The 24,690-nt window shown below is 40.4% G+C and overlaps 1 protein-coding gene across 3 annotated transcripts in view; it reads right to left on the reverse strand.

The window, feature by feature from the left end:
* Positions 1 to 5,258: 5,258 nt before the first annotated feature.
* Positions 5,259 to 24,690, reverse strand: part of sorcs3a (sortilin related VPS10 domain containing receptor 3a) — a 211,311-nt gene continuing 191,879 nt past the window's right edge. For all 3 annotated transcript variants that reach the window (XM_007560600.2, XM_016675606.1, XM_016675607.1), the window contains exons 20-27: positions 20,921 to 21,054; positions 20,009 to 20,132; positions 19,471 to 19,583; positions 11,512 to 11,643; positions 11,328 to 11,427; positions 8,702 to 8,807; positions 7,821 to 7,981; positions 5,259 to 6,289 (exon numbers count right to left, since the gene is read on the reverse strand). In XM_007560600.2, coding sequence (XP_007560662.1) covers positions 6,231 to 6,289; positions 7,821 to 7,981; positions 8,702 to 8,807; positions 11,328 to 11,427; positions 11,512 to 11,643; positions 19,471 to 19,583; positions 20,009 to 20,132; positions 20,921 to 21,054 — 929 coding nt within the window. In that variant the 3' untranslated portion in view covers positions 5,259 to 6,230. The remainder of the gene's footprint in view (positions 6,290 to 7,820; positions 7,982 to 8,701; positions 8,808 to 11,327; positions 11,428 to 11,511; positions 11,644 to 19,470; positions 19,584 to 20,008; positions 20,133 to 20,920; positions 21,055 to 24,690) is intronic.

Genomic DNA, 24,690 nt, shown 5'->3' on the forward strand with positions numbered 1-24,690 from the left:
TGTTCCTGTTAAGGTCATGAGATTAAAACCTGGAGAAACTGAAATATCCTTCTAGGCTGAGCTGGATGTGTTCATATGTTTTCAAGTATTTGCAGGAAAAACAGGATTTCTATTTGAATCCATAATAACATTAAATCCTACTTTAGTCTCCCAGATATTCATTCAAGTCCACATTTTCAAATCTGGTTTGGTTTGAATAACCAGTCAAGAGCTTCATTAACTGCATTTTATGTGCTTGAGACGAAACATCTTAACGTTTCATTTCTGGTTAAATAAACTGTCAAGATAATTTTCAAAAGGTTCAGAGATGAGAGCGTCGCCTCGGACAAACAAGGAAAATGACACACAAAAAACAAGAAAGGCCTTAAATGTTCCTGTTGATAAAGTTTAGAGGAGAGTTCAATGCATGGCAGAAAAAAAGAAAAAGAGATTGAGGCAGCAAATCAACCAAGCTACATACAGCCTGATTTAACGCTACGCGGGGCGGTAACAACAAACAAACTTTCATGGACCACACATCAGGAAAATGGAGAGTTTTCCCTCCTGAGACGGAGGTTTGGACATGTTGTGTGCCTCTGGTAAGGCAGAGACTCACCAGAAGGTAAAATTTGATGTGTCAGAATTTAATTTTTTTGGAAAGTTGAAGAAATTATTTAAATTTCCATCAAGCTTTTCTAATCCAATATTTCAAAAAGCACATAAAACAGAAACCTTGATGGAGACACAACTAATGACTGAAACCAGATTCGTGAGGAGGAAATTCAAAGTGACTGCAGAAGGTCTGAGCACGACCGAGGCACTGAGGTTCAGTTTCAACAGTAAGGCTCATACTGAATGCCTGTACACCACTATGGGTCAGCAGTGTGTCTGGATGAGGAAGACTCAAGAAAAGACTGAAAAGAACAGCTGAAGCACGGTGGTGACTCAGTGATGCTGCTTTTCTTCTCCTGGGGTTGGAAATCTGCAGTATTTGTAGAGCAGGATGGATTCAATAGACCCAGGAAATCCTGGAAGAAAATGGCGTCATTGGACCTTCAAACAAGCCAAAGCATTTCTCAAAGTCCAGGTTTTGGTCGGGACCTTGGAGGAGACTGGCGGCGCCATGAAGAGTGAGCGTTTCCTGAACCTGGTGTCCGGCTCTGCATCATGTTCACAGTAAGTCACAACAGCAGAAAGTTGAGCTCATGTTCATCAAAAAGGACTAAATAATTTAGCTGTCCTTGAGTTTACTGCCAACAGCTTCCATTGTTTGGTTGAGTAATTTTAATTGAAGGTGTAGCTGCATAAGGCTGGCAGATAAAGAGCATTAAACAAAACCAGAAATCCAAAAAACCCAAAAGGGAAGAAACAGGAAAGCAGCAGAGGAGGGGATCCAAAGCACGACAAATTTCCAAACAGAAAACAAAGTGACGGCATCAGACAGAGAACAAAGAAGCCCAACGGTGCATCTATATTCAGGCTATGATAATTCACCAGCTAATGAGCTGCAGGAATGCAGATATGCAACCAAAACAAAGACGACAAAAGGTGAAAACAAGACGACAGAGAATAAAAATGAAGCTTCGCAGCTTCTTTTCTGTTATTTTAGGTTTACTAAGCTTTTTTTTAAATAAATGCACTCTTGTTGATTTTAGCTGCCATGAAGTTTCATTTTAATGCCATTAAGGTTGAATTTCCTTCCAAAAATAGCCTTTTCTAGTTATTTTAGATGGTTTAAATAATGATGATGCTTTGATGGTTTCTGCAGGTTTGAAGATGAGATGATATCCGTCATTAAGGCCGTCCAGTCATTTTAATAAAACGCATTCGGAGGCATCTGAGACGACTTCGCCTGAACCGAACAGAACCTTTAAATGAAAATAGAACCAGCCAAACTATCAAACACTTCAATTATGTCTCTAATTTTAGTTTCGGTTCTGTGATTATCCGTTTTCTTAGGGCTGTCTGAATCTTTGACTCTGTGCATCATGTTTTCATCTATAATTAGAGGATGCTGCTTTTCCAGGCTCTCCTTGTACTGGTTCTGTTCCACTCGGTCCACCGGGAAACGGGTTTCACCTCAACAATGTCGTCCTTTCAACACAGAACAGAGACCACACACAGAAGGATCGAGCTGATGTACAAAAATACATTTATTTGAAACAATTTCAAAATGACAGTTTCCTTACCGTAGAAATATTAAAATAAGGATGGAACAGGACATTACCGATGATGCATGCATCATAGCTTTTTTGTGCACTGAAGAACATTACAATGCTTTCGCCTCCTGGAAAAACAAAACACAATTGCAACAAATCGCTTAAGGTACCATTTGCCTCGTCTGGGGATCAGTCGTTCACAGCATAAAGAGGCATTTAGGTTGTTGGATGGGGGAAATGAGATATTTTCACTGGTGACTTTCTTAATGTACGGTTCTGTTCAAACTCAAAGTGAAGATTAAAACCCTTAGAACGGATTTATTTCCATACCCTCTCAGGCACTGGGCATGTTTCACATCCTGCTGCTGAATATACAGAAAAAATGATCCAGTTTGATTTTTTCTACCCAAACTGAGACAAAAAATAATAAATGGTTAAAAAATTAGCAGTTTCCTTACAAACATGGAACTTCTACTGTATAAACTGTAAAGTTTTTGAAGATTTAACTTCCTTGTGATCAATTACTGTGACTTTAAATGGACCCAAATGCTGGTACCTGTGCCGGGCGTCTGAGCCCAGGATGATCAGACTGTTAAAAACTGAGTTAAGGTCCAGGGATTAGTCTGGACCAAAACACTGGACATTTACTGCAGTTTGTCTTATTGTGGTGTTACACCAGCAACAACAGCTGTATGGAGCTTTTCCAAGTCAAAGGCCTTTCCTAACCTCTGGTGTGTGATAAATAAGATCATCATAGCAGGAGAAACTTCCTCATACCATCACACCTGTGCTGATCATTTGTCTTCAGGATCTTTTCATTTTTAAAGTACTCAAACAGCTGAACTGACCATTGGTTGAGTTTTCTCTCAGTTGGTCTGGTTTCTCCCTTTTCTTCCATTTTAAACCATTTAAGATTCATTTTTCTTCTTTACAATCAGTTTTAATGGAGTTATGCTGTTTTCCAAACAATGTCTGGAACATTCAGTTTTCCTCGGTTTCAGAGGAATGCTCTCTGACCACCAGCTGGTTCATTTGCTTCTAAATCCTTAAGGATGTTGTTTCATTTACAATAATTTGAATGAAAACTATATTTAATAAAGTTTTTATCCAAAAACCTTTGACAAATTGACGAGCCTTGAGAGAAAAGACATGAGGGAGCAGCAGCGTCTTGTGGGCCCGTTTCGCCTGCTTCCAAATGCTCAGTGGTTTGTTCAGATTCTCCATCTTCACCAACATTTAGTCGATCCCACATCTGACACCAACATGAAAAGTTTAAAACTTTTCCAAGAGTCCGAGGCTCCAGGTTTTCCTGCAGGTTTATTTAACGCTGCACAACTTAAACAACAACATTGAACAGATGCCACTTGTAACAGGCGTCTCCCGCTCATGGTGTAGCAGCATTGGCCACACCCACCAGCCAAACAGACTGGACAAACATAACTTCATTAAATGCTGCAGTTCAACACATTAGCATCATAAATTATCCCATAAGTCTTTGCACTAGTGGCTATTCCCTGCATTTTTTACACCATCATCCACACTAACTTTACTTCCTGTTTCCCAAAGTTTCCTTTTGTGTGCTTTTCTCCTGATCTCATTTTGATGAAAGAAGTCGGACCAGATGAAAGCTGCAATAAAAAAGAATCCAAACAAGCCTCAGCTCTGACACGATGTGAATTCAATAAGGCTGGAAATAATCTTTGTTCAGTTCAGTTCTGTCTGCAGTAACAAGCATCAGTCCTCTGTTCGGTTAATGCATGTGTGTGACAGGCTCTGCTGCTGAGGACTCTCTTCTTTTCAAATGTTTACATGAGCTTCTGGGGAAGCAGTGCATGCTGGGATCTTCGGCTTAGCCATCCAGCTTTCTATCATTACAGTCACAGTGCAACATGGAGGGAGCAACTCCGCCTTATTTCAAATTATATTAGCAGGTTCAGCTGCATTAATACATCAACTGCTCTGCTGTGCTAGACTTTTTGGTAAAGAAACCTGGCAGAGTTTAGCTGAGGGAAAAAAGTTCACCCTCTTCAATCAGGAAATAAAAGTGACTTGATCTGAATCTGGTTCTGAAATGATCCAAATCTTCTGAGCTTCCACTAAAAACAAAAACACAGCTGGAGCTGTCGCATGGCTCCGTTTCTTAAGGGTGCACACCTTAAAAACCAAAGAAGAAACCTGGGTAATGAGGTTCAGTGGATCCCTGGTACCAGAGAGGGTTTGGTACCACAGCTGGTGTTCTAGTAGTTCAGACACCAAACATGGATTAATATGCAGCAGAAACAGTCCTGCACTAACATCCACAGTCTTCCTGTGGGGGCTCTGCCGATCGGTCCAAAGGAAAACGGGTAGCGCTCCTGGACCGGCTGCTTTGCCAACACCAGCTGCAGCCAAGCAGCGTTACGCAATGTTATTCCAGCTTCTCAAGTTGAATTTTCCATCAAATTATTTACATATGCTCTACAAAAACATCCACCAAATGTCTTACATACTGTAAGTCCTCTGGATTTAAGTTCCAGAGAAAAATCTGAACCCTGAGCAGACGGAGGCTCACCGTGTAAATGTCCACTGAAAGATTTCACAACAATACGGAGTTTCTTAAGGTGCATTCAAAAAATGTCTAATTCTGGTTTAAGTGTATTTGGGTCAATAATGTCACAAGTGGCACAAAAATCAGAGTTAAAATGTTTTGTTGCAGGAAGAATTTGATGAAAAAAAAGGAAAAATCAGGAGAAAGAGTTTCGTTACTTCATGCCTTAAGTGATTTCTCTGCTGCATGTTCACACAACTGATTGTTTTAGAGAGGACAGATTTTAGTGTTTTACAAAAAACAGAAACAAAATCAATAGAACAACTGACCCCATCAGACAGAATGAATGTGTTAAATCCTGATTATATTTTATGAGCTCCTTTACATAAAACATTGTTAGTGTTGGTTTATTAGATGCACTTTAATCTTTATATAGAAACTTTAATCTCTACATTTTGTCTTTGCTGTTTTGACACCCTCAGTTTTTCCTCTCATACGGATCATAAAGCTTCATCGAAACACATTGTTACTGTCCATCTGTTAAATTGGCACAACAGAAATGTTTGACAGTCTGGGTCATGACTTTCTTCAGCCATTATTTTTTGAGTTAGAACAAAGTATTTTCTGTACATTATGAAAATGTCACCATTTTTTGCTCTAAAATGCTGTGAACTGCAGACCTGGTCCCCACAAAGCAGGACAATCAGAGGCCAAATGGAACCCAGTGATGCCAGAAGCTCTTAATGTTTGGTTCAAAGACACTCATCTAGTTAAAATGTCTGGTTATCTGGAGTATATTTCTACTGAAAATATAAATATATTATACACAATCCTCCTCATGTTGATCCGCCTTGTTTTGCTTGCAGAGTAAATCTGTTAACGGCAGCTGAACATTAGCAGATCGACCCGTTTCAACAGCAACCGAAGAGGATGACAGCAGAACAGAACCTGGCCAGAACCGACTGGGCTTTGACGAATGTTTAGAAAAGAACTATTTACAACACTTGCTTATCTACAACACAGAAACCGTGTCCTCAGTAGGAACATGCACAAGTCAAGGACGTCAGCAAAGCAAAATGTTTCTCTGTAAGCGATGTCTGACGTTTTAAACACCTTCAAAAACAGACCGCCGTCAGATCTCACGCCGTCGCCATGAGACTACGAGCATGTAGAAAGGATATTTACATGGAACAGAACGAAAAATAACACTATACATTTCAGTAATATTCCCTGTTTGATTGAAGACTCTGACAATATAGTCTACATTTAGGCAGAAATTATTTTCAAAGCAAACATCTCAGGAAACGTACAGAACTCATCCACAAAAGATAATTCCCTCAGCAAATGAGCGGAGCGTTTACATCCACGGAAACCCAAAAGTCTCGTCGGCGTTGCAGAGATCCCATCGCTGCATTGGATGTTGCCCAACAAGACATCCATGCAAGTCTGTATAAATGAGGCCTTTTAGAAAAACTATTAACATCAGTTGTGTTTAGAATTACAAAACAGAAATGGAGAAGAACCCCGGACACTGTGACACTCGCTCTGTACACGAACTTCAGCTTCTACACGCTGGTACAGTTTGGAATCTCCCTCGTGCTCTCGCAGGCGTTTCCGACTCCTCCTGAGCAGAAAACACAAAATCAGAAAGAACCGACACGTTCACTTCAGTCACCTCACTTCTTTCACTTTTCCAGAACAAATGGCTCTTTTGGCATCAATGCCTCGTAATTCACTGCTAATCACGAGGCTCTGTGGGTGTGATGACATGGGAACAAAAAATGCCCACTGAGTATAATAACTATAGAAAAAGGTCTTAAATAATCACACACTTCATTATAACTGTTTCCAGTCTTTTGTTGGTAACTAAAGAACACAGAGGGAGGAGTTTAGAACAGCTGGCCGTGAATCTTAAGAGTCGTATTTTGACAACTGAACAGATTTGTTAAGGAACATAAAACAAAACTACATCAAGGAATTATTATTAAGATCGCGTTGATTTATGACTCCAGAAGCCCAATAAAACTGTCGGGGTTTTCTGAAGTCTGATGTCCCTCATCAGGTTATTTCAGTCGTGAGAAAAAATGTTTAAATTTATCTGAACCTTGATGGAATGCAGACCATTTAATAAAAGATTTCATGATTTGTCCTTTGGTTTTAAGGCATGTGAGATCTGAATATAATCTGCAAAACAGTGAAAAGTAACAAAATGTCTTTTACAACCAAACAGAAAAGCTAAAGCGGATTCATCCCTGCAGACTGGGCCACCCTCCTCCATCACCCTGAGGTCCAGTTCTGATACCGGACCCATCGATGGTTCCTCATCAGGACGGGTCACTGACTGGTTTCCAGCTCCTGAGCAACAAACTGGGATGAGTTTTGTGTTCTGACCTCTTCCCATCTGAACCAGTATGATCCTGGTGAATAAAGTTCAACATCTGTGTTTAGTTTTATTGTCGACTGTTAAGAATGAATCAAGTTAAATGTTTTAACCCAGAATAACTTCAGGTGTTAGTTTATCCATCTTCCAAGGACATTTATAATTAAATGACTTTAGCTTTTAAAAACAACATTAAAAACTAAACATCATGTTAATGTGGCGCTTTAGCATCAGTGGAGCTAATGTTTGGCACAACTAACCTAACAGCTAGCATTAGAGCCCACCAATGTCTGCTACCCACTAAAGGACAGGTAACCAATGTTACTTAAGTGTCAGGTCATGATGTCATATCTCACTGATGTGACACAATTTCACTAAAAACCAAATCATTTATAACCCAGTTTCAAGCAAAGGTTTACATTAAACCAGGAGTCACCAACTCCTCCAAAATGTCTGACTCCCTCACCAGCATTCATTCCTCTCTGCAACAGGCTGGAAACGAGCAGTTTATTTGATCCAGGTGTGTTTGAGCAGAGACGCATCTAAAAGTTAAAGGATGGTAGCCCTCGAGGACTGGAGTTGGTGACCCCTGCATTAAACTATATGCTTATTTTGTAAGCCTGTTTTATTTCTTTTTCTCTGAATGGATAAAAGGAGGAGATGGCTCCATGTCTGTGTGGACTGAGATGAATCACATCCGCCCTGCAGACTGGCAGCTGGAAGCAGCTTCTCCAGACAGAACGGCGACTGCTCCCATCGTTTGACTTTGACTTACTCTTGACCCGGGCATCCAGTTCCTTCTCCATGAGCTCTTTGGACGCTGTGAACTCGCTCAGAGTGATTTTCGGCGTGCTGTCGCCCTGACCGACCGAGCCAATCATCTCCTGCTCCTTCTCCTGGTTCACCTCAGCGTATATGTTGATCCAAGGTATTTTTCTACGGATTAGAAAGGGAAGACCCAATTAGTCGGCCACAGAGCCGATTCTGTTGCATCAGAAGTGATTACTGTGACATCCAATCATCTGTTTATGCAGAAGCTCATTTCAAAGAGTGCAACTTTGTCTGCCAAAGCAAATATTTGCATTCCAAGGTTAAAATCATCTTCAATGTAATTACATTCCTGCAACTTATTTATATGAAAATAACATTGAAACTCTGCATAATTCACATCTAATATATTTTTATTCAAACTCTATCCAATTTATTTCTAATTAATCTTCATTCCAGTTATTAATTGTTCTGGTTTGTCGACTGTATGATCCCCTAAAAAATGTATTTCCTCTGACTGACAGGAGAAATTACAGATTCATAATCAATGGCAGAGTATGCCAGTGTTTTCATATTCCCACTGAGTTTTCAAAATAATCACTTTGAGGAAGAAATAATTTATTCAGCAAATAAAAGCACAAACTCTGCATATCAAACCACTTAAGAGATATTTTTTCTGCAATTTATGGCTGATTGCCTGATGCATTGTAGCCAGTAAAAAGTAAAGGCAGCATTTGACTGAAATATTCAGATTCAAAGCATCAAATCTGACTGCAGCTGATTGGTAGAGGCCGTGCTAATCTGCTTCCATCAGTAACGGAGTAAGAGTCGTGTGTGGGAGCTGGATGTGACCCTGCAGCAGGTGGATGTCATCAGAAAGTGGTGAACCTCTTAAACTTGTAGATGAGGAAGACGGCGAGGCCCAGGAACACCACCGAGAGGAGCATGAGCATCGCAGAGCTGCTGTGTCTGGGACTGGAGTCCACCAGCGGCGCTGTGGACACAGACAGGGACGAGCTGAGGAGGAGGAGTCATCTTCATCTCACCTCATATTGACCACTACCTGATGTATGAAATCTAAGACCTACATGTGGTCACAACAACAACAACAATAATAATAATGGTTTTAAAGAAAGGATCCAAATAAAGAATAAAATAATAAAAATCAAACCTGCCCCAGATGTATGTGTGTTCTGTAATAATTATATTGGGATCATTTTCATGGAATACGTTTCATGTTGGCGCCTTTAAGTTCAGGATAAGTTTAAAAGATTTGGGAACATTTCTGTATTTAACTTGAGGACCTTGGATTATATGTGGATTACAGAAAATACAGAGTGAAGCCAAACTGCAAACAATTATTTCTTGTTTAAATGACATAATTAACCCAGAGGAGGAACAGAAGTAGAAATACATCATTAACTGACAAAAACTAATATGAAATTCATTATATAGTAAAAGGATGTAAACGGTTCTCCGTCAGTCATCGTACTGTTTCTGCTCAGATTTGGAAAATAAATCATCTCATCTGCTGCCTGTGTTCTCTGTGATTGGTTTATTTCTTTGTAGACATGGAGCTTTCCATACAGGCTTAAATAGGACATAAAAATGATATTGGTTCTGAAATATTCAGCTCATCCACTCATCGCCCTTCATTCTTCAGTATTTGTGTGAAGTAAAAGAAAACTTTAGAGATCTGATGTAAAAACAGAGCAAGGCTGAGTTTGGTGTGACTCTGTGTCTACATCTGACTTTTCATTTTGCAGCTAAAGCTTTGCAACTTAACTGATGCAGAGAAACAACAGTTTAAGCATCTAAGGTTGTTTTCACACCTTACAGTTTCCTGCTATAGACGACAGACTCTGGTTCGCTTGGCGTTCACATGCAGTCAAGCCGCACCAAACTTCAGTTCAACCAAGCTGAGATGGAGGTTTTCAGGCGAACCAGAGTTCAGTGTTTTGGTCGGCATCAGAGTTCGATTAAACGTTCACACCGCCCCAAACGAACCGGACTGTCTACACAATCAGACTGGAGTTTGATTAAAGCGACTAAACGTTGGTGGGAATCCAACCAAGACATGTTGCTTTGAATTAATGACTTTCTGTTGGCCTGATGATTTATCAGAGGGATTTTTGGGTTTATCCAGACGGTAATAAACAATTAAATGGAACATAATACAGTGTCCAGCGAGAAAGGTGGTGGTGCTTCAAAGAAAAAACAGCACAGGAGCATTTCTTCTTCTCTGTTTACCGCTCTTTAATGATGTAACTTAATTGGATGAAAGGTTTTCCTTAAAACATTCTCTCTTCGCATGTGTCCTCAGCTAATTTGCATGGCAATAAGCCATTAAGTCGCTAGGATTTATTTTAATATCTGGAACATCTGAAGGTGTAGCAGCATGAAATTGTTTCTGAGCAGGTGACAACAGCAGGAAATTCACACTTTTCAGCTGGATTTGAAATGCTTTCATGCACAGTCATTTCATACAGGAACCCATTTGCACTTTAGAATATTAATATCACTGTGCATGGTTTATCTCACAAGGCGCCCTCATTAAATTCCTCTCATTGTTTCTATGTCTGCAGGAATGTTTGTCTCCTCTGTCATTCACGGGGAAATAACGCCATTTCCACGGCTTCCAGAGTTCTCCTGAGACCCGCGACTCGGAGATGGAAGTGCGCGTGCTGGCGACCTTTGTCGCGCCGCTTGAAGGCTTTTCAGACCTTTTCTTGGGAGGTGAAATATAAAGAAGGATCCAGCTGGGTACAGCACCAATGTCATTAGAGTTGCAGCACACTGCAGGAGTATCTGGCTGTTAAAGCTGTGCACTTTGAGCTGCAGAGTCAGAAATAGTGTGGCTAATAAAACCAGCCAGGCAAAGAATACAATGTGTGTTTGTCTAGTAGAATGGGCCAGGAGACTCAGAGGACCACCAGGCTTTAGGTCAATAAAAAGTAGAGCTTTCTAGTCCAGCCGCGCCGTTTAAAGTCTCTTTGTCTCCATGAATCACACAGACTTCACACAGACTGCACTCAAGGGTCAAAACTGTCAACCAGCTTTCTCCTTCCCAGCAGTTAACAACTTCTCAATCCCTAATTCCATCTCTGCCCTCAAACTGTACACTGTTCCTTCTCAAGGACTAAATAATCAACATAATTATACTCAGTGTAACACTCATTTTGTGGTTGGATGGCTGCATAAGAAACGGAACAGATGTTCAGCTTTTGATGGCAGGCATAAAAGATCCCTCGTCTCAAGGAGCTCCACTTAAAACCCGGCCCCTCCCACGCTCCCCTGTGTTCCCGCGCCTTTCCGATGGAAGCCGACTGAAAGGAATTTTAATTGGCAGACCAAAGAAAAATTTCTTGTTGTCAAAACACGGTTATTACCATTCGGTTTTCTCCACACTCCCACAACAGAAATTGCTAAAATGAATTAACGCCTGTCAGAGGATAACATTACTGCTGACAGCTTAATGACGGGATAGGAAGCAGGAAGAGGAAACCTCCCTTACCCAGCGTCAGCTGTGTGTTGTAGACGATGACTCTGACGCCAGGCTTCAGCTCAAACTCCACAAGGTTTTGGTTCAGTGCGCTTACGATGATGCTGGACGCCTGTTGGGTGGAGAAGACATTCACACGCTGAAGCCTAAATCCGACTGGTTTCCATTCATTTCTAAAAGGGTAGATTATGCCAACCTTCTCTAGCTCTTCATCACTCTTTTTCTTGCCCTCAGTCTGGTTCTTGTTGGGTAACAGGAAAAGTTCTGCGGCTGTTGGAACTCCTGGAAAAACGGCGACCAAGAGCTGATCCTCTGGGAAGTCTGCCACCTGGTGGACGTAGAAGTAATTTATTACAAGGCCTGCACAAGTAAGACCATTACAAACAATGAAAGGGGGGCAGATAAACGAATCCATAACAGACAACGTCAGTCAGCCAAACACTGATCGACCCATTGGGCCAATACCGTGGAGCTCCACAGGGGGCAGCGTACTCAACCATGAACAACACAGGTGCAGTTTGTCATCAGAAAGCAAACAGGATTTCACTGGATGACACTGATTCATTCAAACAGATTAGATTTCCATTAGTATTTTTCATTGGGGATTAAAAAGTGCTTTCTGAATTGAAATAAACTAAACATGAGATGGACGTGGTACCAATAACACAAGCAAATCAAATAATATTTGGTCAGAAAATCAGAAGCCAACTGATCAAGTTTAAATAATAGTTGATATTTTTACAACTCAGGCTGAATTAGAACAAAGTTCTGGGTAGGACCGAGATCTGCATGGAATAATTTATAAACATATCGAACTATAAAAACAGACATGAGCCTCCAGTTGGATAATCACTGGATGTCGATTATCTTTCAATAAGTTTTTTAACCCAAAGTGACACAATAACTAATATATTTCTAATGATGCACTAAAGATGGTGAATCACAAAGTACAAAGTGTTAGATACATTTCAGGAAATATACTCATTTTTTTCTATGTCATCCTATTTTATAACATAATTTAATTCATGTACAACTAAAGTTTTCTTTCACTGAATGTGGAGACTGCATGTGTTATTAACATCTGGTAAGAATTAATGCCATCAGCATCTTTTACAAATACATCTGAATATATCACACCCTTGTTTTACCCGCTGCATGTTAGTCACACACCGTCATAAAAGGGCCACATGAGGCTGTAACCAGAAATAATGATTATACTAAATGACAGAAAATGATTATGTTTTGTTTCGGACAGGTTGCTGAGTTTAGGCAGGAAAACTGGAAAACCTGTTCTGGTTTCTGGACACCAAACACCAAACTTTTAACTTTAATGTGAAAAACAATTTAGTAGTTTACTTACTGAGAGCAAATAACAGACATAAAAAACAGATAAACAGTCTAAATAAATTATAATACAGAATTTCTTCTCTTTTAGGAAGAAATTCAAGGAAACTTTGAGACTGGAAAACATCCCTGAAGTGTGACTGAAACTGTTTCAAAGCATTTCAAACAAGCTTATGCTTCATAAGAGGAATGTGAACTATTTTTATCTTTCAGTCCAATAAACTAAATTTAACTGGGTGTTTTTACACAGAAACATAGAAAACAGGCCACATTCAAGTCTGATGACAGTCTAATTAATTTCAGTCACAGCAGTCATAATATCCAATTTGATTCGCTACAATAAGAATCAAACTGTCAGATTCCCAAAATCAGAAACTGAAAATGAGGATTGTTTATCCCAAAATAAAAAAAAGCAGAAGAGCTGTGATGATCGATTCGACTCAAGAGGCGAGAACATCCACCGTGTTGCCCACGGCAACAAGATGGGCAGAGATTTTAGTAACATTATGGGAAAACTACTTCACAAGTATGGGGACCACAAATTGTTTCAAAGAATAAAATCAGAGTCAAAGATTTCCATATTTGATCTGATTTAGATCTGGAAAGATCTAAATCAGATGCAATGATAGTAAAAACATTGATTTCTGTAACTTGTGTGGCAGCGTTTTATGTATTCAGCAGAATAAAGATGTCAGATGATTCTTTCTAGTTTATGTAACGGCTCCATGAAGCTCCAGACATCAACACCGAGTTATTCTGGAGGCCACATGAAGATGGTTGGTGATCTCTGTGCTCCACATGCCTCAGCTGACCAGGATCTGTTTGTTAGAACAGCAGAATCAGCAAAGAGCTCTGAACACTGGACTTCTGCTCAGACTCCTGGTCAAATTACCGAGTCTCTGACACAGACCCGTTCCTTAAAGGCAGTCGTCACACCTGGCCTACATTTTTTATGTTTTTTAGACATGTGGCCATGGCAGTGACCTGAATTCAATGATATTGAAGAGTCACACAACACCATTGGCAGCATAATGGTTTCCAGTGAGGGAACTGGTTGATTATTCGAAGTGACAAAGTTCTGCTCTGCCTATATGGATTGATCTGATCATAACCTAAACGTACTAATCAGCATCCAGCCCCAAAGTTTGACTTTGTTAATCATTCCTGTGTCTAAATATCACACAACCATTATGAGGCGTCCGGGTTGACTGCTGGTTTTAAACTGGTGCACCAAGGTTGTTTCTGCTTCTACAAACTCCACAAAGGTCAAGGTGTGCTTGCACTGCTTTTTGCCTTCTGTCTCTCACTGCGTGTTTTTTCTAAATAAAAGCAAAGCTTAGCAAACTAAATGTTTCTACAGACACTCCAGGAACCTTGAATGGTTTATTATATTCCTGTAATGCATCATCGATTCAGATGCATCTTCAGCAGTGAGAATCTGAGCTGCAATACATTCAAGTTTTTTTTCTTTTCAGCATCTTTATCAACAAGAAAGAGAAATATTGATTATGTTTCCAATAGAAACAGCCTTTGACTCCATCCCAGACATATTAGTTTATAGAACATTAGAGGCAATTATTGATAGTAATTCAAGGAGTTTTAATTAGTAGCTACACATATGGTGCAAATTTAACACTTTAGTGTGCACAATCTTATATTTTTAAAGAATATTTCTTTATATTTCATGTGATGAAGTAGTACGTTTAGGTTTGAATTACATGTTTTCGATTCCACTCATCCATCTATTTTAGACTAACATGGGATATTACAGTTCTGGACTGAGGCGAAAGGTTGAGAATCAAGAGTAAATGTTTTCTGTATTGGTTTCCAGAGCAGCATTTCATGAAGCCCTTAGCACTTAACAAGTTTACAGAGTCAATGGGAGAGACAACCTGTGTGGCAATCATTCCTAATTTTACAGCCTGACATGTTTCTATGTCGTTTCTGTGGCCGGGGCGACAATGGTGCCCGTACAGCCAAAGTACATCAATTACCAGGCCCAGAAATCACTATCGGAGCACCAAAGTATTGGACAAATGATAGCCACAGGCACGTCTCGCAATGAGAAAAGGAGTAGTGAAGGGAGTGATAAAGTGAATCAATGACAAAAGAGGCAACGGCCCCGAAAAAAAAAATCAATGCCCTTGAACCATGTTTACACTCGGTGCAATCAGTCATTAGTTTAAACATATGGTGGGTTCATCTGGAGGGCTCCGTTTTGATGCGCTGCAAATTTAGTGCTGGATACAAAGATTGGAGGAGAAACAGAAGAGACGGGTCCCACACGGAGGACAAGGTTACCTACTGAAGTAAAAACAACGCAGACTCAAAGTTGAATATTTTGAAGCTTTACAGACGGGAACATATTTTAAAAACGAGGCGGTCTAAAGTTATTTTTTTAAATGTGTCACTATGTCACTGATGTTGAACTTTTCCAACGTTGAAAGTTCCTTAGAGCTCCAAGATCATCTGTTCACTGTTTATTATCTTAAAACCAACATTTGGACATTAGCAACAAACCCAAATGTCTGTTTGATGAACAGCATGATGATCCTGCAGAATCAGAAACATGGGGACACAGAAGTTCACACCAGTATAATCCACCAGTCAAAGCTACCAGCTGAACTTTTATCAAGACAAACTCTTTTGCTCTGTCATCCTTTAGGCTTGTAAAACCGGCTCAGAGCTTTAAAATGTTTTTCTCTCCTAGATAAAGCTGCTACAGCCTCTGCTACTGCCATTAACTTTGTCCTTTTCCTGAACACTGATCCTGGACCAGTACTTTGGTTTCTGTTTTGTGTCTCTGCTCCAGTTAGACGGCCGCTCAGGTTCTGGTTCTGCTGGAGGTTTCTTCTTGTTAAGGGACAGTCTTTTCTCTCTTTTCTATGTACATGCACACAGTTTCAATAAAGCCAACATGTCTGCATTAGAAATATTTTTTATGCATCTGATATAATGTCCACTTTTTCTGAGAAACCAAATTGTAGAATTTCATTAACATTAAGCCATAAAACATTAAAAATACTTTATATCACTGTTTAAAAGTTTAATGTTTGAGTTGAATTATTGAAATAAATGAACTTTTCAATGAAATTAAAATGTATTGAAATGAACATGTATATTTGCTCATCAATGTGTTAGCCATTAGGATTAAATGGGATCAGTTTTTTAATAAACCTGCATCAGCTGGATGTTCCTCCATGCCTCTGGGCCTGCAGCAGCAAGAGGCTCCACTAGACTGATGGGCTGCATTAACCTTGGAGTGAAGATGTGGGGGAGTGCCAATATTGCAGACGGTGTGAGGCTGAGCTGTGAGAAATGTTGATGGAAATTGTGAGGGAGGCAGCTGCAGACAGGGAGAGTGGAATGAAAATCTTTATTACTTGAAAAGTGATCAGGACCAGCGGAGGTACTGAAACGAGCCCAGGTGAAAAGAGCAAAATCTTTACTTTAAAGACCTGAGCAGTGAAGTTAAGCTGAACCACATGTCCGTTTAATGGAGCGTGCCTTTAATTTTTGGTTTTTCTGTTTTGATGATGTTTACTGTGCCGTGGCGCTATCAGGCAAGGCGGAGAGCTCAACCAGAACAAAATGGAGGAGGAATAAACCCTCCTGTCAACACTTGGACAATATGTTTGCCTGGAAATGAACTTGATGTCAGCTGCCCTCATATAAACAGATCTGAGCAGATAGAGAGGAGCTGATATCAAACTGTGACAGGATATTGTCAGAGGATAAAAAACAAACAAAAGCGACGACTCAGCCAACAGAGTAATCTAATAAACCCATTTTCACCTGCTGCTTTCTTCTAATATTTCACTGCAACATGGACTCTGAGGTTATTTGCTCTGCATGTGCTACAAGGAGAAAAAGAAAATAAACAGAAAACAGACAAAACTTGGTTCTTTGGTTTATTTTTACAGTTTTTATTTCAAAACTGGCATGAAACCAAAACTCGTCAGTTCCAACATATTTATAATAACCTCTGAATTCCTGCAGTGTGAAACACATTCACAGAAAATCTTCTTTCAACTCTTGTAATTTCTTTTCATTCATGTTGTTGGGACACAAAGCCATGAGTTTCAGACTGAGTCTGTCGCGGCCTTCTCGTTTCCAAAAAACTATATTCCAACAAAGGCCGTGGGTGTTAACAGGTGGTTTTTGATTTGAACCCACTTCCGACTTAATTTGTTTGAAAAAATATATTATTTATTTCTTGTAAGAATAGCGACAAAATAATTACCAAAAATGTCCTACAACTTAGTCAAAAATGAAAGTAAACTTAATATGACGTTTCAAGTACAAAAAATGAAAAGTGAAAGTGAAAGTGGTCAAAAAATCATTTACAAAACCTCCCATCCACACACCAAACATTTGCCAAACCATCGCTCCACTCAGGACCCGGTGTGTTTTAATTACTTAAATTAATGGGAGGGTCTAACCAATTACCAACATCATCAATTCAAATATAAAAATTGACTACAGATTTTGGATCTAAACTTAACTTAAATAAATTCTAAACTTCCAAAAATAGAAAACTAAATTAGTAGAAATTACAAGCTGCAAACATTACATAAATGGCCACCACAGAGTCCAACTCTCCAAAATGGGATGGGTTGGATGGGTCGGGACCCAGAGTAGGCCGGGTAGCAGCCTGTTCTCCTTCTGGGATTGTCTTGGTGAAAACGGCTTGTGTTTGAAAAAGATCTGGTCTTAAGGGCAGCAGATCCAGCTTGTATGTATTCTGGGGGTTCGGGTCTTGGAAGCCCAAACTTCCCTCTTCCCAGAAGAGGGAAGAGGCTGAACTGGGGAAGCCCACAGCCTTCCCAGTTCAGCCAAGAAACATCGTCCCTCCAGTGAGTCCTGATCTTCCTCTGGGTCACCAGGGAGGCGTCCTGACAAGCTGAGCTCATCACCTTGTGTCGAAGGGAGAGCCCAGGATCTGCAGCCTCGTTCTTTCAGTCACTACCTGAAGCTCATGACCTGATATGAGGGCAGGAAAGTAGTTTGGCTCAGCTCTCGTCTCTACGACAGACTGGTACAGCATCACTTTTAAATAAAGTCAGCAGTCAGAACATTTTGAATACAGCATCTGAAGAGAACTTAAAAAATGAGAAACTTTTTTTAATTCCATTCTGTGCAACTTTTTGTTTTGTTTCATAATCCAAAAAAAAATATGTTACTGTATCTTACAGTCGCTCCAAAACTCTGCATGCAGCTTGTGAAATGATAAAAATAACCCAGCGGAGTAAAAGTAATGCTGTCTGTATCAAACACAATGAATTCTCATTCACGTTTCTGCAACATAATGAGAAACCTGTAAAAAGACAAACACGCTTTGTGCTTTGAACTTAGTCAGGTGTAGGTGGGAACTGCAATGTGCAGGAGCAGAAAGACGGAGACTTGACATGATAGAATGTGACAGGGCGCATCGTGCAGGGAGACGTTCACTCCTGCATGCACAGCTTTTCCATTGTGGACTTATTTGTGTTCCAATTTAGTCTCAGTAAAAAAAGTAAAACACTTTTTTTGTACGTGAAATACCAATCCAGAACTCCTTAATTGTTAAATATAATTTCTATAAAGCTAATGTAGTAAAACATTTTTCAGGTCTGTTATAAAAAAAGGACATCAAAATGATTGTGCTTCTAAAAACCTAATGTTTTTAGTTCGCCTTTCTGTTCCGCCTCTGTTTTACATCGACATCAACGATGTGAAACAAGCATCATTATTCTGCAGCAGAAGAAATATGAATTCAGAAATTATTGAAGAAGTTTGTGTCACAGAAGTGGATCACATCCCAATCCCAATCCCAATCCCAATCCCACCACTCTGAGTTCTGACTGCACATCCAAACAGACTTCTGCTCCACAAACGCATCACTATTAGTTGTTTCTTTTTATCAGCTTCCTTTGTTCTGCAGTGATTTTGTGATAAAACTGTCGACTCTCATTGCTGAATATCAAATCGATCCACAGATGGCGCCGCCATGTCACCTCCAGAAACAGAGCGCTGCTGTTTACGTCAATGTTCTTCTTCTGCTCATGTGCGGCGCTTTGGGGTCGTTAACAGAGGGGTCTGATTGTGGTCGAACTTAAGTACTAGCATGAATGACCACACAAAACAAAAATAGCAGATTCAAGCAAAATAACAAAAACTAAATTAGTTTTGAGCAGCGAGACCTTCTGTTTGAACGGAGAAACGGTCTCTGCGTCAGTTACAAGCTAATTAAAGGAGCTGGATGAAAAGCTTGAATGTGATTTTTGGGGTATCAAGTTTGCACATGAGATCTCCTGCTGTCATCATCAGCCTCCTCCCTCCATCACCTCCACCTGCTGCTGTAATGCTCAATCTGCTGCTAAGATGCCTTCAAGCACCACCATCAAATACATCCAGCTATTCATGAGCTGTGAATGGGGAGATGAGAGGCACTTAACAATGATAGGCCACCCACACACACACACACACACACACACACACACACACAATATGTGTGTCAGTGTCAGGAATCGTTACTCTTAGGTCTCCACCAAAACCCTTGTGCCCCAAGTTCTGGAATAATTTTATCAGAGACTTTAAGGAACTGGAGTCATCATGAAGCCATCAAGGGACAGAAGGAAAGCAGAGGCGTCTTCACACCTGTCTGATGATGAATCGCAGGGTGGCCCGAGGGTGTTCACTCGTCGCATCGCTGAGTATTGGGCAGGAACGGGGGTTTGGGAGATAATTGTGAAATAGCAAGCCGAGACAGAGCGGACGGATCGGAGAGGCAGAGACGGACTGAAGGGAAGTTAAAATGAAAATCACTCACTTGTAGCAGAGCCTTCTTAATTACTCTCCCCACATCCTGCCTCCACTCGGGTATGTCGGGGTTGAACTCGTCCAAGTTCGGGGAGAAAGATAAAAGCAGAGATTTGAAGAATTCTGTGGAGGAAAGATGTGGGAGAATCAGCCATTAGTTCACAGCGATCTGAGGCCATTATTCTCAGACAGCTGCGCCAAAATGTCATTCTGCTCAAGTTGAGATTTCAGGTACTTAACAGTTGATGAGAAAAAGAGGCTTCCCCACCCGACTCCCCCCTTTGGCCCGGTGCAGTGAATGAACTTCCTGATAATTAGAAAATGTTCCAGTTTCAATCCAATCTGTCTGCTGCTAATAAATCGCTGCATCTCACAGAAACTCCCTTCTATCCAGATGAAATAAAGACACAAACTCTGGAATTTTCAGTTGTAAATGTGACAGATTTCATTAATGTGTGAGCTTTAATGAAATCTTTGGAAACAGTCATCGTTAAATCAACCTGAGCAGAAAGTTTTCTTCTTGGCTGGAGTTACAGACACTAACTGACCTTTGACCGCGATGCTCTTGGTGTCCTGCAGGATGGCGTTAGCTGCTGCTACTTGAACTGTGATGCTGTGCATCCCTTCACTCCTGAAGGTGTATGAGATGCTGCCGTCCAAAGTTATCACCGGCTGCAAGGACAAAGTAAAGACACAAACTCATGTTCCTTTAAACCTGCAGTGCCTTCAAAATTACTTAAACCCCTTTAACATCTTTCATTATGTAACATTACAAATGTTCTTATTTATTTTGTTGTTTTATTTTTGTACAGCTCTTCAATCAGCTGCTATGTTGTATTTTAAGCGTGTTAGAGATAAAGCAGGTTGGTGCATCCGACTGTTTTGTGGGAACGCAAAATTGTGAAAATGATCACAAATTGAACTGGCAATATTATGCATTTTGCAGGCACAAAGTGCCATTTTATAGCACAATCAAGTAACTATGTTGCCTTTGGCTGCCATAGAAAAGCTCTATGTTTAAACAACCGTGAAGAAGGGAGAGTCCTGGATGCTTCTCTGATTTATTATCTGCTTGTTCAGCTTAGGGAGATTTTTACTGTCCATCTTCTCTCAGTTCAGATGTTTGATTTGAGAAATGTTCATCACTTTACAGCCTAAGCCTGCTTTAAGCTTCACACAGAAGACAGAACTTTATTTATGGGTAACAGAGGCAGAATACAAATGTACAGCAGGATTTTCAACTATGCATAAAAAAATGAGAATACGTCTTAAAAAGAAGCAGGCCTTTAGTTTTAAAGGAAAACAACCGATTTAAGCATCTGTTAAACTTACTTTTATTAAAATTGCACATTTACACATTAAAATGTTTTTTTTTTGTCTGATGCAACATCAGCATTTTTAGGCCTGATTGTTTTGATGCAGCCTCAGCCGGTGCCTGAGCGTTGCCATGGAGGCGTTACCTCTGTGTTGTTGCCAAGCCACCAGAAGTAGGTGACAGTGCGTGATTGGCTGGGCAGGACCACCGCTGTGATGTTCACCTCCTTGTTTCTGATCACCATGAAGGGAGCAAGGAGCTGGACGTGCTCCACCGGACCTGGAGGAAAAAACAAACAGGGCAGCAGTCATTCAGACTGGGAGCGCTCCGAGTGGAGATCACGGATCCCAAACACTGTGGAGGTTATTCCAGGAGACTAAACACTTCAAATCCTCAGCGCTTTGATTTGACAGGTAGCTGTTTCTGCTTTTCTTTCTCAGCCCAAAGTTGTGCACCTGAGGTGAAACCATAAATAATCCAGAGGCGTGAAAGCGACGGCGAGTCTGCACGTGTTGGAGAAAGCCGTCAGATTGTCCAGGTTGTTTTTACCTCGTCTTGTCAGAGGCATTGTGGGATATGATCTGCCCTGCGCCTCCATCCTGAGAGCAGGATAAATAAGTCAGGAAAATGGATGGATGCAAACATTTTGAGAGCAATTATATCAACTCCAGAGAACCTTACGTCATGCACAGAAGGACTCAGGGTGCTTTTACCCGAAGTGATGGATGGACCGTCTAATCTTTTACAATATTTACTGGATGTAGACTTCTCAGGGATGTTTTACGTGATTTCACGATTACACAGGAATCTATTTTATGTCAACTGACTTCTCAGGGTTCCTAGAAACTCTGCTTGTTACAAAGAAACTCAACATCAAACAGTAATGAAGGATTTACCTGATGCAGCTGATCATAAGGATCCTGATCGATGCTGCTGCTGTTATTTTATCTTTTCATTAATGAGCTAACATTTCTTAGAGGACTGTATTATATGTTTTCCAGACACATAGTTCTATTTTATAGCACAATCAGTGTTGTCACCTTCAATTCTAATAAAAATGCTGAATCTATCAAACATGAAGTAAAAACATTTAGATTTCTCAATTAGAAACCTTGAATTTGGGAGCTTCTTAAAGAGACACTCTGCCTTCAGGGTCATCACAACATGCTCCTCCATTATCCCGTTTCCAACCGTTCCTATGATGAGCTTCACCAGGTGTTTGCTAACTGCTGCTGCTGCTAGTCTAGAGGGGATGAGAGGGGGAGGGCGGTGTGTGAGGCCGAAGCTCAGCTGAGGATGTGTCCTTGTTCAACGTGACCAGTGATGCCCAAAGTCGGTCCTGGAGGGCCGGGACCTCCATGATTTATTCATCAGGAATAGAAGAACATCGACATGCTGAGGAGGCTGTTACTTCCACCAGGGAGAAAACTAGAACATGCAGGATGCCGGGCCTCCAGGACCTGCTTTGGGCTGAACCAGGTGTTGTTAAATCCACTTGATGTTCATCAATTTCAAAAAGTTAAAACCAAAATTATTTTCTTGTTGATTTTGTTTGTATTTTCAAGGCAGCAGGTGAACGATCATTTTCGAGTTAATTCACTTTGAAATGTTTTCCTGGTTATCTCTGCAGACCCCACAGATCTTGGACACAAACTGTTTAGACTTTCAGGTCGGCCGGTGCTGCAGAGCACCGATTGTAGAAACCAAACAGACAGTTTTGTCCTGTTTTTGTGACAGCACTGCTGCTTATTTTCATAAAATAGTGTGAACCCGTTGAAGCGATCCACCCCGGTGCCCCAAATTAAACCTGCCAAACAACACAGTTCCTGCTTGTCAAAACTCTGCAGGCATAACATAGTGACAGCAGAAACTCCCCACTAATTCACAGGCAACGTTGAGTCTGTTAGTGCCAAAATAAAAAATAAAAATCATCAGGTATTTTTGACATTATACCTTTGGGGTGAAGCCACAAACCTCCCTGCCAGCAGAACCTGATGGGAGCCGCCGGAGCTCTCAGCTGCTTTCCACTAATCTCAGGATGAACTTTCCTGCTGTGGACAGATGCGACACGCTGCATGCAGGGTCGACCGCTAACCGTTTGTGTTGTTGTGGCCTGGCTGCTCGACTGGCTCACACTCATCCTTTTTAGCCAGAACTAATCCTTCTCCCCACTATGAGATGTTCGGTGCGTCTTTGCGCTCGGGTCTGCTCTTCCGTTTAAACGGGAGAAGATGAGAAAGTCATTTGGCATTAAATATGTCATGATGAGAAGCAGTTGCAGTTTTTGGCGTTTCTCCCTGAAGGTATCAGGCGTTTGTGAGACCAAAACCCAGCTGAATTTACGGCTGTCAGAAATGTATTAATACGGAGCGCGGTGACCCACGAGGACGGCAGAGGTTAAGTCAGAATGGACTGAACGAATCAGGGAAACAATAACATGACAAAGAGACAATTTAACACTTACTGAAAGCAGCTTGTATAATTCCCTCAGAGTGCTAAAATGATCCTTTTTTTCATTGTGTCTGAGTGGAGCTGCAGAGCATGACAATTGTGTAATTTGTTTTGTTTGCTGCTGTGTGAAAACCTGCTTCTGCCTTAAATTAGCTATAGTTCTAGATCTGGATCCTGATAAAAGTCATTACCTGCGCTGGCCTTAAAGGCCTCCCTCTCAGTTTGCTTCCCTCCACATGGAAACATCTCATACGCAACTCTGTTATGACCTTTTCTGTCATTTCTGTGTGCATAGCTGCTGATTTATCCTCCATAGTCTCCTGTATCATTCTGCACCGTTATTCTTCAGTGAATGTAGCTTGGATCCACAGAGTTACTGATCTGTAGTTACTGTAGCACCAGAAGCATCATGAAATACGATGAGGAAAAGACGATGATGAAGCTGCAGGTCAAATGTCACTCTGAGTTATTTACTTGAGATTTAATATAAAAGGCCAAAAAAAGGTGCAAAATCAGGAAGACAAAAATCTGCATGTATTTAAATAAAGATTAGGAGATAAATCATATTTTCCTTTGTTTTACCAAGTAAGTTGACTGAGAACAAAATTAAAAATTTCAACAATGAAAAATATGCAAAACGACACTTTAAGAGGTTAGTGTTGAGTGTATAGTGAGACTGATGTTGGTGCATATACATGCTTAGCGCTCAGTGTGTTCTGGGACTTGCTGGGTCTGCAACTCGATAAAAGTTAATAGAAACGAACCAGACCGCCTACAGCTGCATTTCCAATTCAAATGTGTGTAAAACTTTTTCAATATTCTGCAAATGACGAAAATACTCAATTTTACAACTCTGGAGTTTCCATTAAATAAGAAATGCAATTAATATAACACATGAATAAATTGGTTAATGTTTTTTTTTTAATTAGTCATTTCCATTTACTAAATTTATTATCAGCTATTCCAATTTGTGCATTTTTACGGTGAATGAAACCACAGCTCATCATGTCCTTCTCATCCTGAGTTTGTTTGGATAAATAAAGAATCCAAATCAGGAATCAGGTTATTAAATGAAACTGTAGACTCTGGGAAAACTCAAGAAAATGTAAAACAATAAATATTTGAATTTTGCATCCCACAAATTATGGTTGTATTTTTTAGACTATAGATTGAGTTTAGGTATTGCCAATAATGGCTTTTGATAACATTGAATTTCTTGTCAACTTTCAAATTTTTTGAATATAAAAAACCACAGTGGGCTGATGGTGGGTTGATGTTGGGTTGATGTTGGGTTGATGGTGGGCTGATGGTGGGTTGATGGTGGGTTGATGTTGGGTTGATGTTGGGTTGATGGTGGGTTGATGTTGGGTTGATGTTGGGTAAATGGTGGGTTGATGTTGGGTTGATGTTGGGTTGATGTTGGGTAAATGGTGGGTTGATGTTGGGTTGATGTTGGGTAAATGG

Source organism: Poecilia formosa, unplaced genomic scaffold, assembly GCF_000485575.1.
Source record: "Poecilia formosa unplaced genomic scaffold, Poecilia_formosa-5.1.2 Scaffold117, whole genome shotgun sequence".
NCBI classification, from domain to species: domain Eukaryota; kingdom Metazoa; phylum Chordata; class Actinopteri; order Cyprinodontiformes; family Poeciliidae; genus Poecilia; species Poecilia formosa.